The 18,832-nt window shown below is 35.3% G+C and overlaps 1 protein-coding gene across 8 annotated transcripts in view; it reads right to left on the reverse strand.

The window, feature by feature from the left end:
• The window catches only part of LOC118746592 (zinc finger protein 704-like), a 308,567-nt gene extending 297,793 nt beyond the window's left edge, over window positions 1-10,774 (reverse strand). Inside the window, exons 1-3 of one of the 8 annotated variants that reach the window (XM_036480458.1) lie at window positions 9,834-10,772; window positions 9,542-9,578; window positions 718-961 (exon numbers count right to left, since the gene is read on the reverse strand). Coding sequence is in view for 1 of the 8 variants with exons in the window: in XM_036480435.1 (XP_036336328.1) it covers window positions 9,542-9,578; window positions 10,455-10,471 (54 nt within the window). In the remaining 7 variants the exon portion in view is untranslated. Of the gene's footprint in view, window positions 1-717; window positions 962-9,541 lie in introns of all 8 variants that reach the window. The other 7 variants (XM_036480435.1, XM_036480488.1, XM_036480475.1 and 4 more) reach the window with 7 other exon arrangements.
• Window positions 10,775-18,832: the final 8,058 nt, after the last annotated feature.

The following is an 18,832-nucleotide window of genomic DNA, read 5'->3' on the forward strand; positions in this document are numbered from 1 at the left end:
ATGAAGATGAAGATGAAGATGAAGATGAAGATGAAGATGAACATGAACATGAAGGGGAAAATAAACATAAACATAAACATTAAAAGCGATAGAGACAAAGATAGAGAGGAAGAAAGTGATAGGGATAAAAAGGAAATACAACTGAAGAATGTGCGATGCTATATTGTGGTGTGTTATGCTACATATGTTATGTTATTTAATCTTATGTTGTGGTATGTTATGTTATGATATGTTATGTTAAGTACTAAGCTAAACTCCCCTCCACTTAACCCATTTACACTAATGTTATTTCAGCTCAACTCAACTCACATTAACTATCCGTTATTTTAGCGGTTGAATTTCAACCGCTGGGCGAACACTAGTATGTATAAATAAACTGTTTTAGTATGTTCATCTAATTTCTTAATTCCATTTTGAGCGATAATTTATTTGGATTCGAGAAATTTAAGCACTGGTTTTATGTAGCTTGACTTCCATCTGCGAAACCTACTCAAGTAAAAATTTTGCCATCGGAAACAACTTCTTTTGTTTTCGCCGGTTTCACATTGATTTTGAAGCAGACTAAAAAAAAGTTTCTTGGTTAAAGTTAAAAAATAACTTCTTTCGTATTGTCATATTAATGTTTCACATCGAAAATTTTTCTGATATTTTTTTTTGAAAAAATATACATAGATACATAGATATGCATGTGTGTCCTCGTTACAAAACTAAACTCACCTTTGACGCCGAAAGTAGACGCCAACACTGCTTTCATAAAGTCACGTTCAAATTTAGTGTTGAGTGAATTTTCCAGTTTTACTAAATTGTAGTTGGTTTTAATTGTTTAGTTTCTCTTTCAAGGTTTTGAGCAGAGGATTTGTTTATTTTGTTTCACTTGATTGTATTTCACCTTCTGTAATCAACAATTTTTCTTCTTTATTCCTCCTCTTCTTCACCACATTACATTTGAGATTAGAAACAACTTTAATTACATATTTTTTTTAGTATTTATTTAGTATGCATTTGATTTTTTTCTTCCTCCCACTATACACTGCTAAATACAAAATTTTATCTCAGCTTTACCCACAAAGCTAAATATAGTATTTTTGCTTATATGTAAATGTTTTTACGCAGGCAATTATATATTCGTCATATTTACACATATGTACTATTTATGTATTTGGCATTTAAACATAATTTATGTATGTCACAATGTCGCATCTGAAATGTGGCGTAAAAGAATTTCGTTTCTGATCAAAATCAAAATTCTGCAAAATACTTATTTGCAATTTACAATGTTACAATTTGCAAATTTTCGCTTATTTGCGCTTTACTTGCAAATTGTAGTCGAAAATTTGTGGGTTATTGTCGCAAAAATAAATGCAACGCATGTATATGCATATGTACATTGCATATTAGCTTATTTTCAATTATTTTCACTATTTCCTTTTTTAAAAATTGCGTGCAACTAAATTTCACCACCACAACAACAACACTAACGCTCAAATTTAAATTCGCTGCTGTTGCGGCTGGGTGAAGTAGTTAGTATTTTTTATTTTGCTTTTGTCGCTGCTCATTGCGAAAAATTGCTGCAATTGTTGGCAGTTTGGCGATGGCTAGCTGCGCAGTATGTAGTACATACATACATATGTATTAGCAATGCCAGCAGAAACGGAACCGTGCCAGCCAAGAAGTGGCATACACAGACGGGCCTAAAAGGTGCACGCATACACTCTCGCTCGCCCAGAAGCAGCGTTGCCATTTTAGCCGTTTTCCGGCTAGATTTAGCCGGTTTTGATAGCAACTAGCCGGAGAAAATTCGATCTAGCCGGCAGCCGATTTGTTAGCCGGTCTGTAAAAAAAAGTTAGCCGTTTTTAGCCGATTTTACTATTTGCCTAATTTTCAGGTGCAAAAAGTAAACAAGTTGTTCGAAAGCAATAATGCATACCCAATTTTTAATGAACTCAATGTTTTACTTTCGCATCTATGCTCCCTAGTGGTTATTAGCGCGGACACATTTGATCCTATATGCTCCCCGTTGGAACCATACCTTGCTCCATTTCGTCAGTTTTATCACAGTTTTGAAGAGTATTTAAAAACAAAAGTAAGCACAAACGCTTTTGACCACGAAGCCGAGAAAATAATTCGAGAAAATGGTCGCTATTTTATTATCACTTTAATAAAGGAATTACGCCAAATATTGCCACACTAAAAAAATTGACTTTTTTCGGTTGGAAATGCATTAAGAGTAATTAAACCAGAAGTATTTGTTCAACTACAGCAACAAAAACAAATATAATGCCGACGAAATAACATCCATAGAGATGCAATGGCAACGGTTAACGTTACATACCTGGAGTAATTTAGACTCAACTGTAAAATTTTGGGCCGAAGTTTATCAATTTCGAAATGCCCTAGGAGAAAACCCTTTTGCTGACCTTTCCAACCTAGCTTTTAGTTTTCTTGTTTTGCCTATAAGTAATGCAGAAGTAGAGCGAATATTTAGTTCAATGAATACAATAAAAACTAAGCAAAGAAATCCAATGTGCGTTAAAACGTTAAACGCTATTTTATACATATATAAGATACGGTTTAAAACTTGAAGAAAAATGCTGCCATAATTTTACTGTAGATGACGATCTCTTAAAATTAATGAATTCAGGTGATATATACAATAGTGATTCATTTGATGATGAGGAATATACACTCGATATAAATTAATGGTGTTAACTAGTCTTTCGTTTCTTGTGATTTATTTAAATAAAGCATGTGAATTTTCACTAAAACATTTTAGCCGCTTTTTTTTGCCAATCTAGCCGGTCGGCCCAAAAAGTTCTGGCAACACTGGCCCAGAAGCCGCAACTGGCCAAGTTGAAGCGAAAATTGTTACTATCAGTTGCCTATGGGCTATATATGTATACATCGGTCATATCTATAGCACGCCATTTCAAAGTGATATTGTGCGCAACTTATGTTTATTTATTTATTTTTGAGAATTTTCAATTAAAATACAGTTCTTTCTCTAACAAACCCCATATAAATCCAAGTTTAACAATTTGTAGAAAACTTCAAAAAAGTGCAACAAATTTTCACCTAAATTTCAAACTTTTTCCTCGGAAGTGTTAGATTTTTATCGAGTATTATGTAAATATGTACATATGTACTGAGATTTTATGAAACTTCGTGCGAAATCGGTTAATTTCATCGACGAAATCGGGTAGAACTCAAAAATTAGTTGGCTTCCCTGGTGCCATATGTGCCTGTATTAAGGCTTGTTTTCATTATGTCAATTTCAGTAGAATTCAAATCGTCAAATAAGTGAAAACACATTGCCGAATAATGGTTTATCGATTGATTTACTTAGATAAGAAAAGGCCTTCAGTCGTGTACATGTGCTGCTAAATTGGCGATCTGTCCATTTTTAGGCCATAATATAATCGGTTATGGTATGGGAAAAGGAGATAAAGTTGTGTCAAAATATGTTGACAAAATTTGTTGTCAAAATATGATATAATGAAAACCAGCCTTTACGATGAGCATGCGATACACTGCGTTAGTGCTGCGTTGTTTTTTTCCCCGCAGCTTGAATGCTGAATATTTTAGGTGTCCGCCAACTGTGTTCATACCTGCATATCGTCGATGTTTTTGCAAAACCGCCCATCGACCAGTTGCAAAACCGCCTAAATCGCCGTTGTGGCAAAAATGAGATTTGGTAACCCTGAACTCCAGCATCGAGATTTATGCATAAAAGTCGTTAAATCGTTATTATAACAACAGATTTGTAAAATAATAGCTAGAGAAAATACCACCTATCAAGTAGAGCTGGAAAACTATCGATGGCACTATCGATAGTATCGATGGTTTTGTAAGCACTATCGATAATTTTCACTCATATATACATTATTTAGTAACATTCATATTTCAGAGCGCAGATGCTATTTGAAGCTAAAAGTCGTTGTTCCTTAAAAAAAATATCGTCATATTTTAGCAATTCTGATCTCGTTTTCAATAAAAGATGTTATGTTTAATTTTTGGACTGTTTTATTCAAAACTATCGATAGTGTCGACATTTTCGATAGTATCGATGCTATCGATGGTTGTGATCAGGGTTGTTGCGAATTTTGTTCCTAAATAAAAGTTCTTTCCGGATAATAAACAAACCGCTTATCCAAATTAAACAAGTTCGGTATCAAATGAAAGAGGATTTAAATAGCTTTAAAACTGAAATGTCTAAACGAAGAAAGCCACATATAGAAAAATATTTCAATAAAAAATTTTAATTAATTACCATAAAACAAATCATGTGTCAGGTATATGGATTTCTTTACTATTAAATTATAAAAAAATATAAATATAGGTCGTTCGCTATTTCTGTTTAATGCTATGATATCATACCAAATTTAATATTTCATATGATACCAAATTGGTTTAATTTGGACAGGCGGTTTGTTTATTATGCGAAAAGGACTTTTATTTCGGAAAAATATTCGCAACAACCCTGGTTGGGATTATCAACTATCGAAACCATCGATGACCACGACCATCGATAGTTTTCCAGCTCTACTATCAAGGCAATGCCTTCAAAGAATAAACCGTTTTTTCGCTTTCCCGCAAAATTTGAGTGCCTTAAGATAGGCGGTTTTGCACTTGGGCGATGGGCGGTTTTACAAAAACATCGACGATATGTATTTTGGTTGACACCGTGGTGTGAATGGTCGTGCTGCTGTAGCTCTTGCTTTTGTTGTTCAAATGCTATTTTTATGTTGCACTTGTAACAAAAAAATTAGGTTAAACGGCGCCTCAAAATGTTCTATTCAATCTACAATTTAACGCACATAAAATTTTTTTTGGCGAAAAGTAGTTGACACAGATTTTGCTCAAGTTTCTTGGCAATTTAGTGTTATGATCAGGCAAGACCAAAGGGTGAGCAAGTGCTTATACGAAGTATGATCGACAATTTTTTTTATATGGAGGAAAACGGACAATACCGTCAGCAAGAAAAAATTGCCAAAACTTGACAATATTTTGTAGGCACTTCAAACTTGCACTTTAGAATTGAATTTGCTAAGAAACTATGTGCCCGAAAACAGTGAATAAAAATTGCGAAAATTTGAAGAAACTGTTGATTTTTTTAAATTTTGTACAAAGTTTGAATCTTGGTTATATACGGTATTTTGTTAAGAATGAGCCCTTTTTTGGGTAAAAATATATGTTTTTCACCTTTCCGAAAGCTACTGCTACATGGTAAACCGGGGTGTATCCATTTTGAGTGAATTAGCGTCCTTAAATTTCGAAATATTGAAGATTCAAGCATTTCTGAAATATACTGTTATATGAAAAGCGGCCGTAATTTTAGTTCGATTTCAATAATTTTCAACGTTTTGTTTCTATGTGGCAAGTACAATAACCACACCGAGTTTGGTACAAATTGGTAGAACGGTTACCGAGATACATATATGTGATCATAAGTGGGCGGTGCCACGCCCATTTTTCAAAATTTTATCCTAAACGTATTTCTTGGTAAAGAATTGTTGCAAGCATCAATTTTTAATAAAATAGCTTCAATAATTACTGATTTATCGAAGATTTCGTATTTCTCTAAATTACCGTTTTATGGGATGTGGGCGTGGTTATTGTCCTATACGGCCATTTCGTATGTTATACCAAGGTTAACAACTGTGCCAAGTTTGGAAGGAATTGGTGCAGCGGTTACCAAGATATACACATGTAACCATAAGTGGGCGTGGCTACGCCCATTTTCCAAAAATTTATAATATTCTTATTTTTCGTCTAAAACTTATTGTAAATGTCAATTTTGAGTGAATAATCTTTAGTAGTTACTAAAATATCGTAGTTTTCGTATTTCTGAAAATTGCCGTTATATGGGAGGTAGGCGTGGTTATTGTCCGATTTTGCCCATTTTCAATACCGTCCGTCCTACGCCCGAAAGAAGTGCACATACCAAGTTTCGTTTCTCAATTTTTACTCGAGTTATCGTGTGCACAGACGGACGGACGGACGGACGGACGGACAGACAGTCACCGCTTAATCGATTTCTCTTTTCATCCTGATCATTTATGTATACATTTGTCTATATCTATCTCGATTCGTTTTGCCTGTTACAAACAACCGTTATGTGAACAAAGTTATAATACCCTTGTGCACAAGTGCGCTCGGGTATAATAATAAAGCGAACAAATAGTCGAAACTTGTCAATATGTGGGTATCGTATAGTTATGAAAAGTGCTATACATATGTATATGCATATCGCTCATTTACTTCAATAGTGTTATGGCTCAAAAAACCACTCTCGAAAATAATGACTTTAAAGTTTTGAATTTACATTTACTCCCATAGTGAAAATGAGTACATATTCTGTTTTAGTAATCGACATATTAGAAATTTTTACACAACATAGAAGAAGGGGTGCGGTAATTTCTGCATACTTACCTCAATATTTTAATTTTTTGGATTGTGACACCCTTGAAGTAAATGAGCGATATGTATTTAGCGACAATAGATTTCAGGAGCCAGTTTAAAGTAAACACAACTCGTGGATTGAAAGACAAGCGTTTTGGCATTACAAACCTAATAAAAAGTCAAATAGCCTTATTCATAAAAAAACAAAGTGGCTTTACAAAAGGTTTATAAATTAAAAAATGTATGAAAACGTCAATTTATAAAGCTTTTTAAACTTACTTTATTTTTTATGAATAAGGCCATAATTCTTTAAAAATAATTTACAGAGAATGAAATGTGAAAGCCATACAAAACTGTTATTATACCAAAGAACGTAGATTTACGTTCTTTGATTATACAAATTGTATCTCTCTTAATTTGTATAATCAATAATTTTGAGATTATACAAATTCGAAATTAATAATGACGTTTAAATAGACTTTTTTGAAAGTAATATGGTAAAAAAGCGGCCACAACACTTACTTTTTTAATATATGTACACACCAGGGACATTACGAATATTTGCATTCGAATTCGCTTATGCGAATGATTAGTACCTATCATTTTTAACATTGGTATCGACATTCGCATTCGCATCAAATAATGCGAATGTTTTGTGAAGTCGAATGTATACATGATATTGTTGAAGTGGCTGTTCTGCCTAACTAGGATGTTTTGACAATATTAAGCGTTTAGCTTACAGATTGAATAGTTAGTATAACAAGCAATCAGCCTCATTGCGAGTGTCGTGTCGAATGCAAGTCGTTTTCCGAGAGTCTAGTCGTATGGAAAATTGCACGGCATTGCCTTAAATTTCGACTCGACTAGTGTATTAAAACGAAAAAACATAGCAGCACTCTGGATAGTTTTCGACGGCTTTAAAGTCCTAAAAGCAATATATTCCTCGAACGAAAACGAAGGCTCCGGTGTAAAATTTCGAGGCATTAAAAAATGCGAAATCAAAGCCAAGTTGAACGCCTATCTTAATGAAAACCGATACCCTGTTTGTAGACGAAAAGGCGGCAAGATGTGTCTGGAATATAATACGCCTCCTTTGTACACTGTAGAGGTATAACACTAATTAAATGTTATAATAAGTAGTTTTTTATAACCTATTAGAGCTTGAAAAAAAATGGTAAATAATAAAGAAGATGACTTCAGTTGATATATCTTTTTAATTGTTATTCCTTAACAAAATATATGACATTCGTAACATCGCCATTACATTCACATGTGTGTACATATCGAGCCCTAACCGCCAAAGAGACGTAGGCGAAATTTTTTTCGAAATTTTATTTTTTTTGATGCAGAAATGCATTTAGAGGCTCTTGGAACATTTCTGCATCAAAAAGAAAATTTTGAAAAAAATGGCGCTTACGACTTTTTGGCGATTAGGGCTCGATATGTACACACATGTGAATGTAATGGCGATGTTACGAATGTCATATATTTTGTTAAGGAATAACAATTAAAAAGATATATCAACTGAAGTCATCTTCTTTATTATTTACCATTTTTTTCAAGCTCTAATAGGTTATAAAAAACTACTTATTATAACATTTAATTAGTGTTATACCTCTACAGTGTTTTATTCTAATAGCCAAAATTACACACAAAACTAGTAGTAATTTTGCGTTGACTTTGATATAATGCACTACTTGCTTTTTAATGAAACTTGAAGGTGATGCCGGGGGGGTTTTCTCTAACTGAATGTATCACTTCATTAAACCAATAAGTAATGATTTTTTAGATATTTGTTGTTAAGATTTTTCGGCTTATATGTACAGTAGGGAGCAGAAATGAGTATACGGGGATTTTTGTTAAATATTTGCAAGGTTCTTAAAGTTAAAATGTTTTTTTGTTATTTTTTCATCAATATATGGTTCATGGTTTAACCAAAACCAAAACAAATCAAACGTTCAAACCTTATGCACTGCTTAGAAAAATTTTTTAATTTTCTGAACTGATTTTTTAGAATTTCTTGTTTTGAGTATGCAGTTTAGTAGCCCATTAAATTTTAGTATAATAAATTACAAGTTTCAAGCGGCTGCAAAATCGCGTTGATTTTTCATATTTTTTGCACTGTGCAATTTATAAAAACTGGGGTATATTTTTTTTAGCTTTCTTTGCAAACGGTCCTGCGCGTTTTCTTTTATAAGAAATTTGTGCTTATAAGGAAAAAATTGCAAAAAGGCGTCAGCAAAAAAATATTAAAAATTAACGCGATTAGCTGCTTAAAACTTGCACTTTATTATACAAAAATTTAATGGGCTACCAAACTGCGTACTCAAACAAAAAAGTTTTAAAAAAATTCAATTTTAATGAAAATTTGTTAAATTTTTCTAAGCTCCGTATAAAGAGTTTGATTTATATGGTTTTAGTTACAGCATGAACCATATTTTTATGAAAAAATAACCACAAATTTCAACTTTAAGAATCTTGCAAATATTTAAGAAAAACCCCTGTGTACTTACTTGGGTATATTCGAGCTGCAATAAATGCTGCGGTGTTACTTTTTATGAAAGAGTATCACGTTCTACGCGAAAATTTGGGCGACTCTGCCTACATCAAACGTTCGAGGAACAAAATTTTGACAATCAATTACTCATCATTGGCAAATCAAAAGCAACATACAAATTTTTACTGCGCAATTTCTGCAGCATTTTAGAAAATTTTCAGCCGAGCATCAGCAACAAGTCATCAGGAAAGCAACAAGGCTGCAATATTGTGGTAATTATTACGTAGCTCGAACGCACCCCTTATTTCTGCTCTCCACTGTGTATCTACGGTGGCAATTCGTGCATTCTTAATAATTACCTAAAATGGGCGCAATAGTTGATGAATTTTGCTACTCTTAAACCATAAACCTCCGGAAGGTGGAGTTTTCACTTTTAGTATGTGCATGCCGCCCTTCAACCCTCCCCATACACCGTTTTCACTTGATTAGGAATGCATTATATCGAAGTTCTACCTCTTATTAGGTATTATGTTCTAATTTGATTCGATTTCATGTATTTATTTTTCACATATTTTTTAGTTTTATTTTGGTTTTGTTATATATTTTGTTATATTTATTTGCCTACTTATTCAATATTTATTTACTTGTTTAGTGTTGTTTCTAAGTATTTCCGTCGGTTTACTGAAATAAATTATTATTTTCCCTATACCTGTTATTTCTTCTTTTCATAAAAGTTTTATATGAACATTCATATTTTTTGCAAAGTTTACTTCTTTAATTATGGGAGTGTAAAACATTTTGCAAACTTGCACTGATTATCAAGGATTGTCTCGCTTTTTCGAACTAAGTTTCTTTTAAACGTTTTAAGTGTGAGTATTTTGGCTATCTTTTAGTTTAGTTTTATTATCGTATTTACATGCACACATGCATACATACAGATATATTTGTAATAAAATTAGGTCCTTGCAATTTGCACTTATTTTATCAATTGGTCAATTTTTTTTTGCTCCACTTGCAGCATCAGTCACTTCGCAACTGACAAGGATGCCTTGCTGGTTTTTCATAAATGGTGGCTTTCCACGGAGTCATGCAAATGTTTGTCTTTCTGCTAGATGTGTTACCGCGCCGCGTGTTTTATTATTTTTGAAAAGAACAAAATTTATTTTGTTATGTTTTCTCGTATTTGATTTTATTTATATGTATTTTAAAATGCTACGCCGCAGCATTTTAATTAGGTTTTTTCCCCGTTTTTCTTTTGGATTTATTCAATTAACCCGCCTTGTTTACATATCTGGCCTTACTCGCGTACGACCAAAATGCTACTACCACAAGTGTCTGTTCGCCAGCACCAAATAACCAGCCAGCCAACTAGCTAGCAGGTCTGTCAGCGGTTCAAGTGTGAGAGTATGTTTGTATATGTATGTATGTGGTGAAACTTTGTTCTTTGCAAAAATACAAAGCCTACAAAAGCACTAACACTCATACTTCTCACAAACACTTTACTAAATACGCTCACCCACTTTGGGGTAATACACGATATTTTTATACTATATGCACCACTTATGTATAGGCATGGGAGTGCTGAGAACGTCTGCTCGCTCCGGCCGAATACTAAACAAAAAATCACTTTATTGTTTTATTTAATTTAAATTTTGCTGCGTTTCAAGTTTGCGATGTTGCGACTTTAGCGTGTTGACTATTCGCGCGCGCATTCAAGAATGATTCTACGACTACACAAAAGTCAACTACCAGCTGGTGACTCGCTAACAGCCGTTGATTTCTGGGTCGGTATCTACCGGAATCGGTATCGGATAGCTGGTTGCTGTTCGCTTGTTTCGTTGTTGTCGGTTGTTTCGTTTCATGCTGATACGGTACGGACCGGCGCGCTCCGGCAATAATACTAATCCAATAACCGCCACCGCCACCAATACCAACATCAAAACCACCACCACCAACAGGAAAATATTTTTTCTTGAGATGGGTAGCTACAACTGCCACCATCAACAACGGTGGAGTTCGCTATCGGGGTGTTCGGAATTGGAAAACGCCGGCAGTGCCGAAGCTGGCGTACAAAGTACATATGCGATCGTAAAAGTAAAAGCGCAGTTACTGCATCGTTGAGAACCTGTTATGTATGTACGTATGGATATGTATAGATATTTTCGCTAGTTTGTTTTTATTCCCTCATTTGCACAGCTCAATGAGCTGAGTTGGTCGTTTTCACGCTCTCCTCTTGTTGCTTATCTTTGTGTTACAACATTTAACTTCTTATGTCGTTTGTTTATCACCTCCTTTACTTGAGAGTCACTTTTATTTTGTTTTCTTTGCTACGCATTATGAGTACATGCATACAAACATATTTAGTATAGGTATACATAATCATGCATACATATGCAACTATGAGTGTCTAAAATTGTATATTGTTTTCTATTACGCAGGTTTTCCCTTTTTTCCAAACTACATTTGCTAGCGTCGCAGTTGCTGGCGAAATTGAGGTCGGTTTTTATATGTATGTATACGGAATTTTTTACGCATTTTGATACGTACGTATGAAAGAGCACCGAAATTTCGGAGTTGTAATATGTATTTTGTTTACATAACTTTCTGGTTTCAAAATTGCTCGCTCGTCGCCCGAACCCGCCCGCTTGCTGTGGACACCCCTCTTTAATCAACACAGCAGCATCATTAAACCGTATATTCATATTCAGTGTGACCGTTTTGTCCAAGTGGATTAAAACTGATACATTTTTCGATGAATTTTGGAGAGATACTTTTTTTCAAATTTTGATACTTTTCCAAATACAAAAAAAAAAATCTGTAAATTTGTATGCATTACAAAACATGTCGTGCACCTGTGGCAACGTACATCCAAAAGTTATTGCTTGCATATTTTCACTTGATAGAAAGCATGCTGGTGGTTATATGGATGAAATATTAATATTAAATCAAAATAAGAATCTGTTCCCTATTGGATTACTTATGACAACGTTTTAGGAAGTTATTCAGTAAGGTTGTTTAAGATTTAAATGTTTTTTAACACCGAAATTGAGCGAATGTTGTCTGGCGGCATCATGCGGCAAATGCTTATACATATCTAGACATCAAAGTGCCCACACACAACAGTTGGTAGGCAATAAAAATTGCAAGGTGTAACTGCAGCTGAAATTGCGAAAATCGCACTCGGGAAATAATTTCAACTTGCTCGTGCAATAAATGTTAAATTGTTTTGGAAAATGGTTTTTCATAAAAATGATTGGTTTTATTCCATATTAATGCTTTGATACTTAAATGAAAAAAAGTGATACACATTGATACATTTTAAGTCTCTTTTCTGCTACAATTTTTCACAAGCCCGCGGTCACACTGTTCATATTATGTATGTATATACTTGCGTATATACATACACGAAACGGAACCTCATATGTACAAACACTTTTGAATTTAAAATTTTCGAGTTAGTTCACTGTTCGCACAGGTAGTTGCGGCCTCCTGCCGCCCAGCGTCATCACCCAAAGTGCTCTTAGCGGCATTTTCCTGTGCATCTGCTGACCGACATGCACGGCACTCTCATCTTAAAAGCTAGGAAAATATTTATATATATGTACTTTCGACTCTCTTCGTTTCACGTATTCGCTAAGAGAAATTTTTCGGTACATACAAATTTGAGAGCGATTTCCAACATTCGAAAGTGAAATTTGAGCGTCAAAATAAATGTTGTTGAGCACAAACAACAAAAGCCTCGATTAATCGCGGCAACAGACTACTTGACTTGAACAACCAACCGGCTAATTGTAAAGGAAAATAAAAATATAAACCTGTGCAAAGTCAATATTATCTAAAGCATAGCAAAATGCCGGGAATAACAAAAAACGGAATGACAGCAAACAAATAAACATGAATTTTAATATAGAGCATTTAAACATTTGCTTGCAATGTATTGATCCTTAGATATTGTTTGTACACTAACTCTGCGATACTGTAATCATCCCTGCAGGAAATTGCGCTAGTTCAGAACTAGCGCATTAAGAGGCGGTACTGGATCTAGATCTATCCCAACGCAATGCTTTCGTTCGGAGATAGTTCTGAAATGTATAGAGCGGAACTAGCGCTTTAACAGACCGGCTCTAAATTTTACTGCAGGGTATCTTACACATATATGTACATACATACATACATACAATAAAAAAGGTGTCTGTTAATATGTATGTACTTATGTACTTTATTGTATACATATATTGTACTTGTATTGGGGTCACAGTTCCGGGTTTGGTCCAAATGGACCAAATTTGGTCCATTTCTTTTCGTTTGGTCCATTGGTCCAATTCTTTTTAAAATAGTCCATTTCACAAGCCTTTGGTTAGGTTATTATCACCCTTTCACTTCATGCAATAGTTTCGTGTTTTCAATTTTTTCTATACCTATGTTGAATATCGTCCCCGTCAGTAAAAGTGACGGTACGGCCATCGTCAGCCATTTTGCTGTTGCGCTGACAATGGTCGACGATGACGATGACGATATTCAGCATAGGGCCGATTGGCAACACCTGCTAAAAGTGTGAACTCGCCTTGCCACTGATCTTTAAATATGGCGTGGCAATCATCTGCCAAAGCTCGCTTCAAAATATATCGCGGTTTCTTGCTAATTTCAATTACTCGGTGACCAATATTAAAGTGGCTGGCAAAAATATGGAGAGGATGGAAACTTTAATCAGAGCATTTAGCACATCACAATAATATTCGATTTCAATCGATAAGATATTAAACATCTTGAAATTATTACACCACATGATACTGATGTATCAATTTTGCCGCTACTCGACCGATTTCCTGCATTGGTAAATGATGCAGACATAATTGAATTTCAATTATGCAAATTGAGGCTGAGTGAAGGTAACTTCAAAAACGGTACCAATGTGCATAGAACATTTTTGGGATCAAGTAAGTTTGATTAAAAATGGATTGGGTAAATCAGCCTTTGGAGAATTGGGTGATTTAGTTCATAACATTTTTAGTGTGCCTTACAGTTCCGCAATAGCTGAGTACAAATTGTTTGATTTAGCATTAATAAAAATGAAATTATGAAACAAATTATAATTTAAAAATTTAAATAATATAATGTTAATAATATTCAATTGTTATGAACTTTGGATGCGATATAAAAAAATCCTTATGAAAACTGAATTGGCATATTTTCTTGATAAAGAGGAATAAACTCCACTCAATTTCCCGATGTAATAAAAATTGGTAAATTTTTTACCATTTGGTACATTTTTTGGTCCGAAAAATAAATTGGAAATGGCAACCGTTATTGGAGTATATTGTGCATAAGTAAAAAAATCCGATAGCTAGCACTAGATTCGAGATATTTATTAAAGCCATATTTACAGTTCAATTCCATTCAGATTCAAAATATCTATTAGACGCGTAAAAATAAATACATAATTTAAAAATTGGTCGGATAGATGTCACCGGAGGTGAGATATATATATATGTCTTATATTTACAGTTCAAATTGATTAAAATGTATTGTATTGAAGGATGGTTCCGTGCGCAGAAGTCCACGTAAGTGGGAAAGTGCGTACGGGTCAATTCGCAGCTAACAAAGTCTGGATATTTGCATCCACGTATCCTCTGGGTACCAAACACCCATTTGGGAGCGAGATAAAGTGAGAAGGCGTAAAACTTCTCGTGCGCTAGTTTGGTTCCCGCCACTGTAAAACCCCGCCCACTGAAAAAGAAAAACATGCCTCGGGTGAGAACCCCTTCTTTTGGTGACGACTACGGCAAACGTATTAAGGACTATGATTTGAGGGTACGCACTTGGATTTCCGAACCTTTAAAGGGGAAGGTGCCTCTGCCCCACTGGTTGATATCCTCGAGAAGACAAAGGCCGACATCACCGCCATCCAAAAAATGCGATGGACGGGGCAAGGCAATGCAATCGCTGAGCCTTACGAAATATAAGGCAATTGCCACGTAATGAAGCGAAAATTCAGTGTTGGATTTGTAGTGGGAGAGAGAGTCAGTCGCCGAGTATTGGCTTTCACCCCGGTGAACGAACTTTTAGCCACAATCCTCAGCGCTTGGAGCTTCAGCGCTGCCCTCGACACGACATAAAAATCGTGCTTGGGGATTTCAATGCCAAGGTGGGCAAGGAAGGGATCTTTTACGCCACTGTCGCAAAATGTAGCCTCCAAGACGAAATGTCCAATAACGGAATGAGGCTGATCGACTTCGCCGGGACCCGAAACATGGTATTATGTAGTACTAAATTCCAGCCTGAAAATATCCATCAAGCGGCTGTCTCCAGATCTAAAAACGAGAGACAAAATCGACCATGTTGTGAAAATATAGTACCTTTTCAATCCATATAGATATTCTGGCGAAATCCACAATAAAGTCTAAATTTTCGAACTTTGGCTTTAATGTAGCCACGCCCATTTTTGAATATTCTTTAATTGAAAAAGTTGTGGAACAAATGTTGTTAACGAAGCGATATCCTGCCGAAATCCGCAATAAAATCTGCGTTTTGCAAACTTTAGTCGTACAATTGCCACGCCCATTTTTAGGGGTTTGCTATCTTAAAGAAAAATCTAGCCATACAAATATTATACCTCGATAGGTGTTCTATCGGAATTTGCAATAAAATTTAAATTCATGCAGAAACTCGATGTTTGACACCTTACTAAATATAATTATAAATCCCTAATTTACTGTGCAAATTAACTTGAAAAAGTGAAACTGTTAATATATATGGAAAGAATGTCTCATATATTCGACACTTAATACTGAGAGCTTTGAATCGGTCCTGAGTACAAGTATCGAAGGGATGATTGGTACAGAGTACTTTCGCGTTCTTTTTGAGTGCTGAGTACTTTGGAGTACTCAGTGTCGATACTTTTAAAATCGGGTGCGATCGATCTTTTCGCGAATCGAGTTCTGAGTACTTTTGGTATCGATTAGAGATGGGCACGGGCCTAAATTTTCAGGCCCCGCCCGGCACGAGTGCAAAATAATCTTTCAAAAACACGCACGAGCCCGCAAATTAAGAATTTTAGTGGGGCGCGTCCCGGCCCGGCTCAGCAACACGGGACACGTCCCAGCCCGGAAATAAAGAGCCAACTTTTATTGTATGTATACATATGTACATATTATTAGTTTTGTGTTTATGTATGTATATTTACTTAAGCGCATCAATATTTTACATCAAAGACTTGTATAATATATTTTCTGGGAAGTAGAAAAAGTGGAAGGTATGTCATGTACAGGTATGTAAACAACTTCTAAGTATCTTATTTTTTCTATCGGTTTCCAAACATGTATTTTTTGCTTTTCTCTTATCAAAACGGTTTTAATATGTACTATTTTTTTGTATAAAAACAAAAGCTTATCTAAATTTGTAGTATTAGCAACGGACTTTTTCGTGCTTGTTCATGCTTTTATGAAATTTTACTGAACGCCCAAGCACGCACGAGCTCATTCTGACAGCAAATATTCCGGCCCGTACCCGCGAGCTTACGCAGGGGCCTGCCGTGCCCCTCTCAAAAGCCCGGCCCGTGCCCATGTCTTTGGGCCTGAAAGTGTTTGACAAATTAATAAACACAAAAATAAATGAAAAAAACAAAATAGGCCTTATTTTTTAATTTTCCCCAGTTAAAGTTTGGTTTTCTTTAATTTTCATCAAAAAAATCTGGTGTTTTTAATTAATTTCTCAGAAAATATCAGGCCTATCAAAAAGTGATGTACATATAAACGGTTTATGGAAAATTTTATTAGCTTTCATTTGCCTTCGCATTACGATTGTTCAATTGGTTCGTAAGATATACGTGACTTAGTGGAACCACCCTTTTTGTAAGGTGAATAACGGTAAATTGCAAATATATCGATAACGTATCCATAGAAAAAATATTAACTCGATTTTCGGAATCACTGAGCAATTCTGCATATAATTTGGATAATGGAGAACAAAAACAAAACCAAAATTTGTGATCCTGTGCAATTTTAGATATTTCAAAATGTTAAAATTAAACGGTGGAAATGTTCTTTTAGCTATAACGAACGAAGTTATTGTAACAGAACTCGTTGCCACCAAATTAAATAAAATTAACAAGATGTCTATGATTTGAGAATCTAAAATTCCATTTTTTTTAAATTTTTATTGGCAAACTCGAATTCATTCTAATATTCTTATATACATGAAGTAAGTTATGTATATGTACGTAAGGAATACTGTGTAAAAATCTTCCATACCAATATTTAATTTATTTTAAATAATATGACTTTTAAGTTAAGGCGTGCGAGCAAACGTGTTTGACAAGTGCGTATGGTGCTACAGGGCGTATACGTTAAATACGCAACGATGATGATGGGTGGTTATTTTTTACTTCTTTTAGTATATCTTTTTTAAGTTTCTAATTAAATACAATTTCGCGATGGAATCTTGTTCTTTATACAAAACTGAAGATAATGCATTTGCTAAGACAAGTTTTTTTGTTTTTTTTTTTTAACTCAGTAAGTAACAGTAGGGATTTTAAAGTCAAGGTGTATTTGGTTGTTTATGACATACAGCAGAGCGTTCACAATCATTCTAAAGGCCGGTCCACATAGAATTTTCGCGTTGGCTTTGGCGTTGGTTTGACAGAACGCACGTTAAAAGTATGCTTGCTACAATGAACGCTTGGCAGCGAATTCTTGGGCAACTAAATTAACATACTAACGGCAGACAAATTAATATTTCATATTGTGGCGAATACTGCGGCAACACAAAGCGAACAACGAGAAATAGGCAGAATGTTCGAAGAATGTCGTAGAATGTTCCACAAAGAGAAACGTCAAGTTGGATGAACACTGCGAACAGCGAGAGAAAGAGAATGAGCGATAAACTCCAGAATGTTCTAGAGTTGCCATAAGTGCCAGCGCAGGTATATAAGGGCGCCGCCACCGCGAGGTGAGTTAGTTACAAGACAGCAAGCTACAAGTAAAGTGAGCAGAGAAGTGAGTTGCGAATAAGCAAGATATAAGTTTAATTGCGTTATCAAGTTTAGTTAAGCGCTGTTATTGCTTTAACAAGTATTGTAAAGTGTTTTTACTGTATTAGCGAGTATTGTAAATTGTTTGTTGTGCAATAAAGTTAATTGTACTACAATTTGGTCATCGATTGCATTTATTTAACAATCCAGCGATACGAGCCGAGAGATTTGGGAAATCAGGACGAGGCTTCAAGGATAATCGTAACAATTGGTGTCAGAAGTGGGATTGTTAAATAAATCCCGAAGGATAAACTACTGGAAATGGCGAAAATTCAGGACTTAAAGATTGAGGAGCTGAAACAAGAGTTGGAAAAGCGTAATTTGGCCACCCCCGGAAGAAAAGTGGAATTGTTATCCCGGTTGCGGGAGGCTATGGAAGCTGAAGGCATCGACGTGGACAAATACGACTTCCAGGGTAAATCCGACGAGGCATCCGCAAGAGACGAACAGAAGGATGAAGTTGCTTGTTCGTCGAAGGATGTGCAGCAGACATCCAGGAAGGTTGAAGAACAGCAAAAGGCTCTTAGTTCATCAACAGCTATAGACATGAAAACGTTATTGGCTGCCATGTCACAGATGTCATCACAGCTGTCGTCACAGATGCAAGCACAGGATACACGCATGTCACAGATGTCATCACAGCTGTCATCCCAGATGCAAACGCTGGAGACACGTATATCTTCAGATGTATCAGCGCAGGTGTCATCCTGGCTAGAAACTCACCTACTGGCACAAGAGACACGTATATCATCCAGCTGGAAGCACAGGATGCAAAAATTACACAAATACAGGACAAAATCGAAGAGAGACAGGAGAAAGTCGAGACAAAGGTAGAGAAGTTGGAAGGTCGTCTTCGTGATTTACAGTTGAATCGTCCAGCTACTTCGACGAGCGCACCCAAGGTAAA

This window comes from Rhagoletis pomonella, unplaced genomic scaffold, assembly GCF_013731165.1.
Source record: "Rhagoletis pomonella isolate Grant_MI unplaced genomic scaffold, Rhpom_1.0 Rhpom_scaffold_00001, whole genome shotgun sequence".
Lineage (NCBI taxonomy): Eukaryota > Metazoa > Arthropoda > Insecta > Diptera > Tephritidae > Rhagoletis > Rhagoletis pomonella.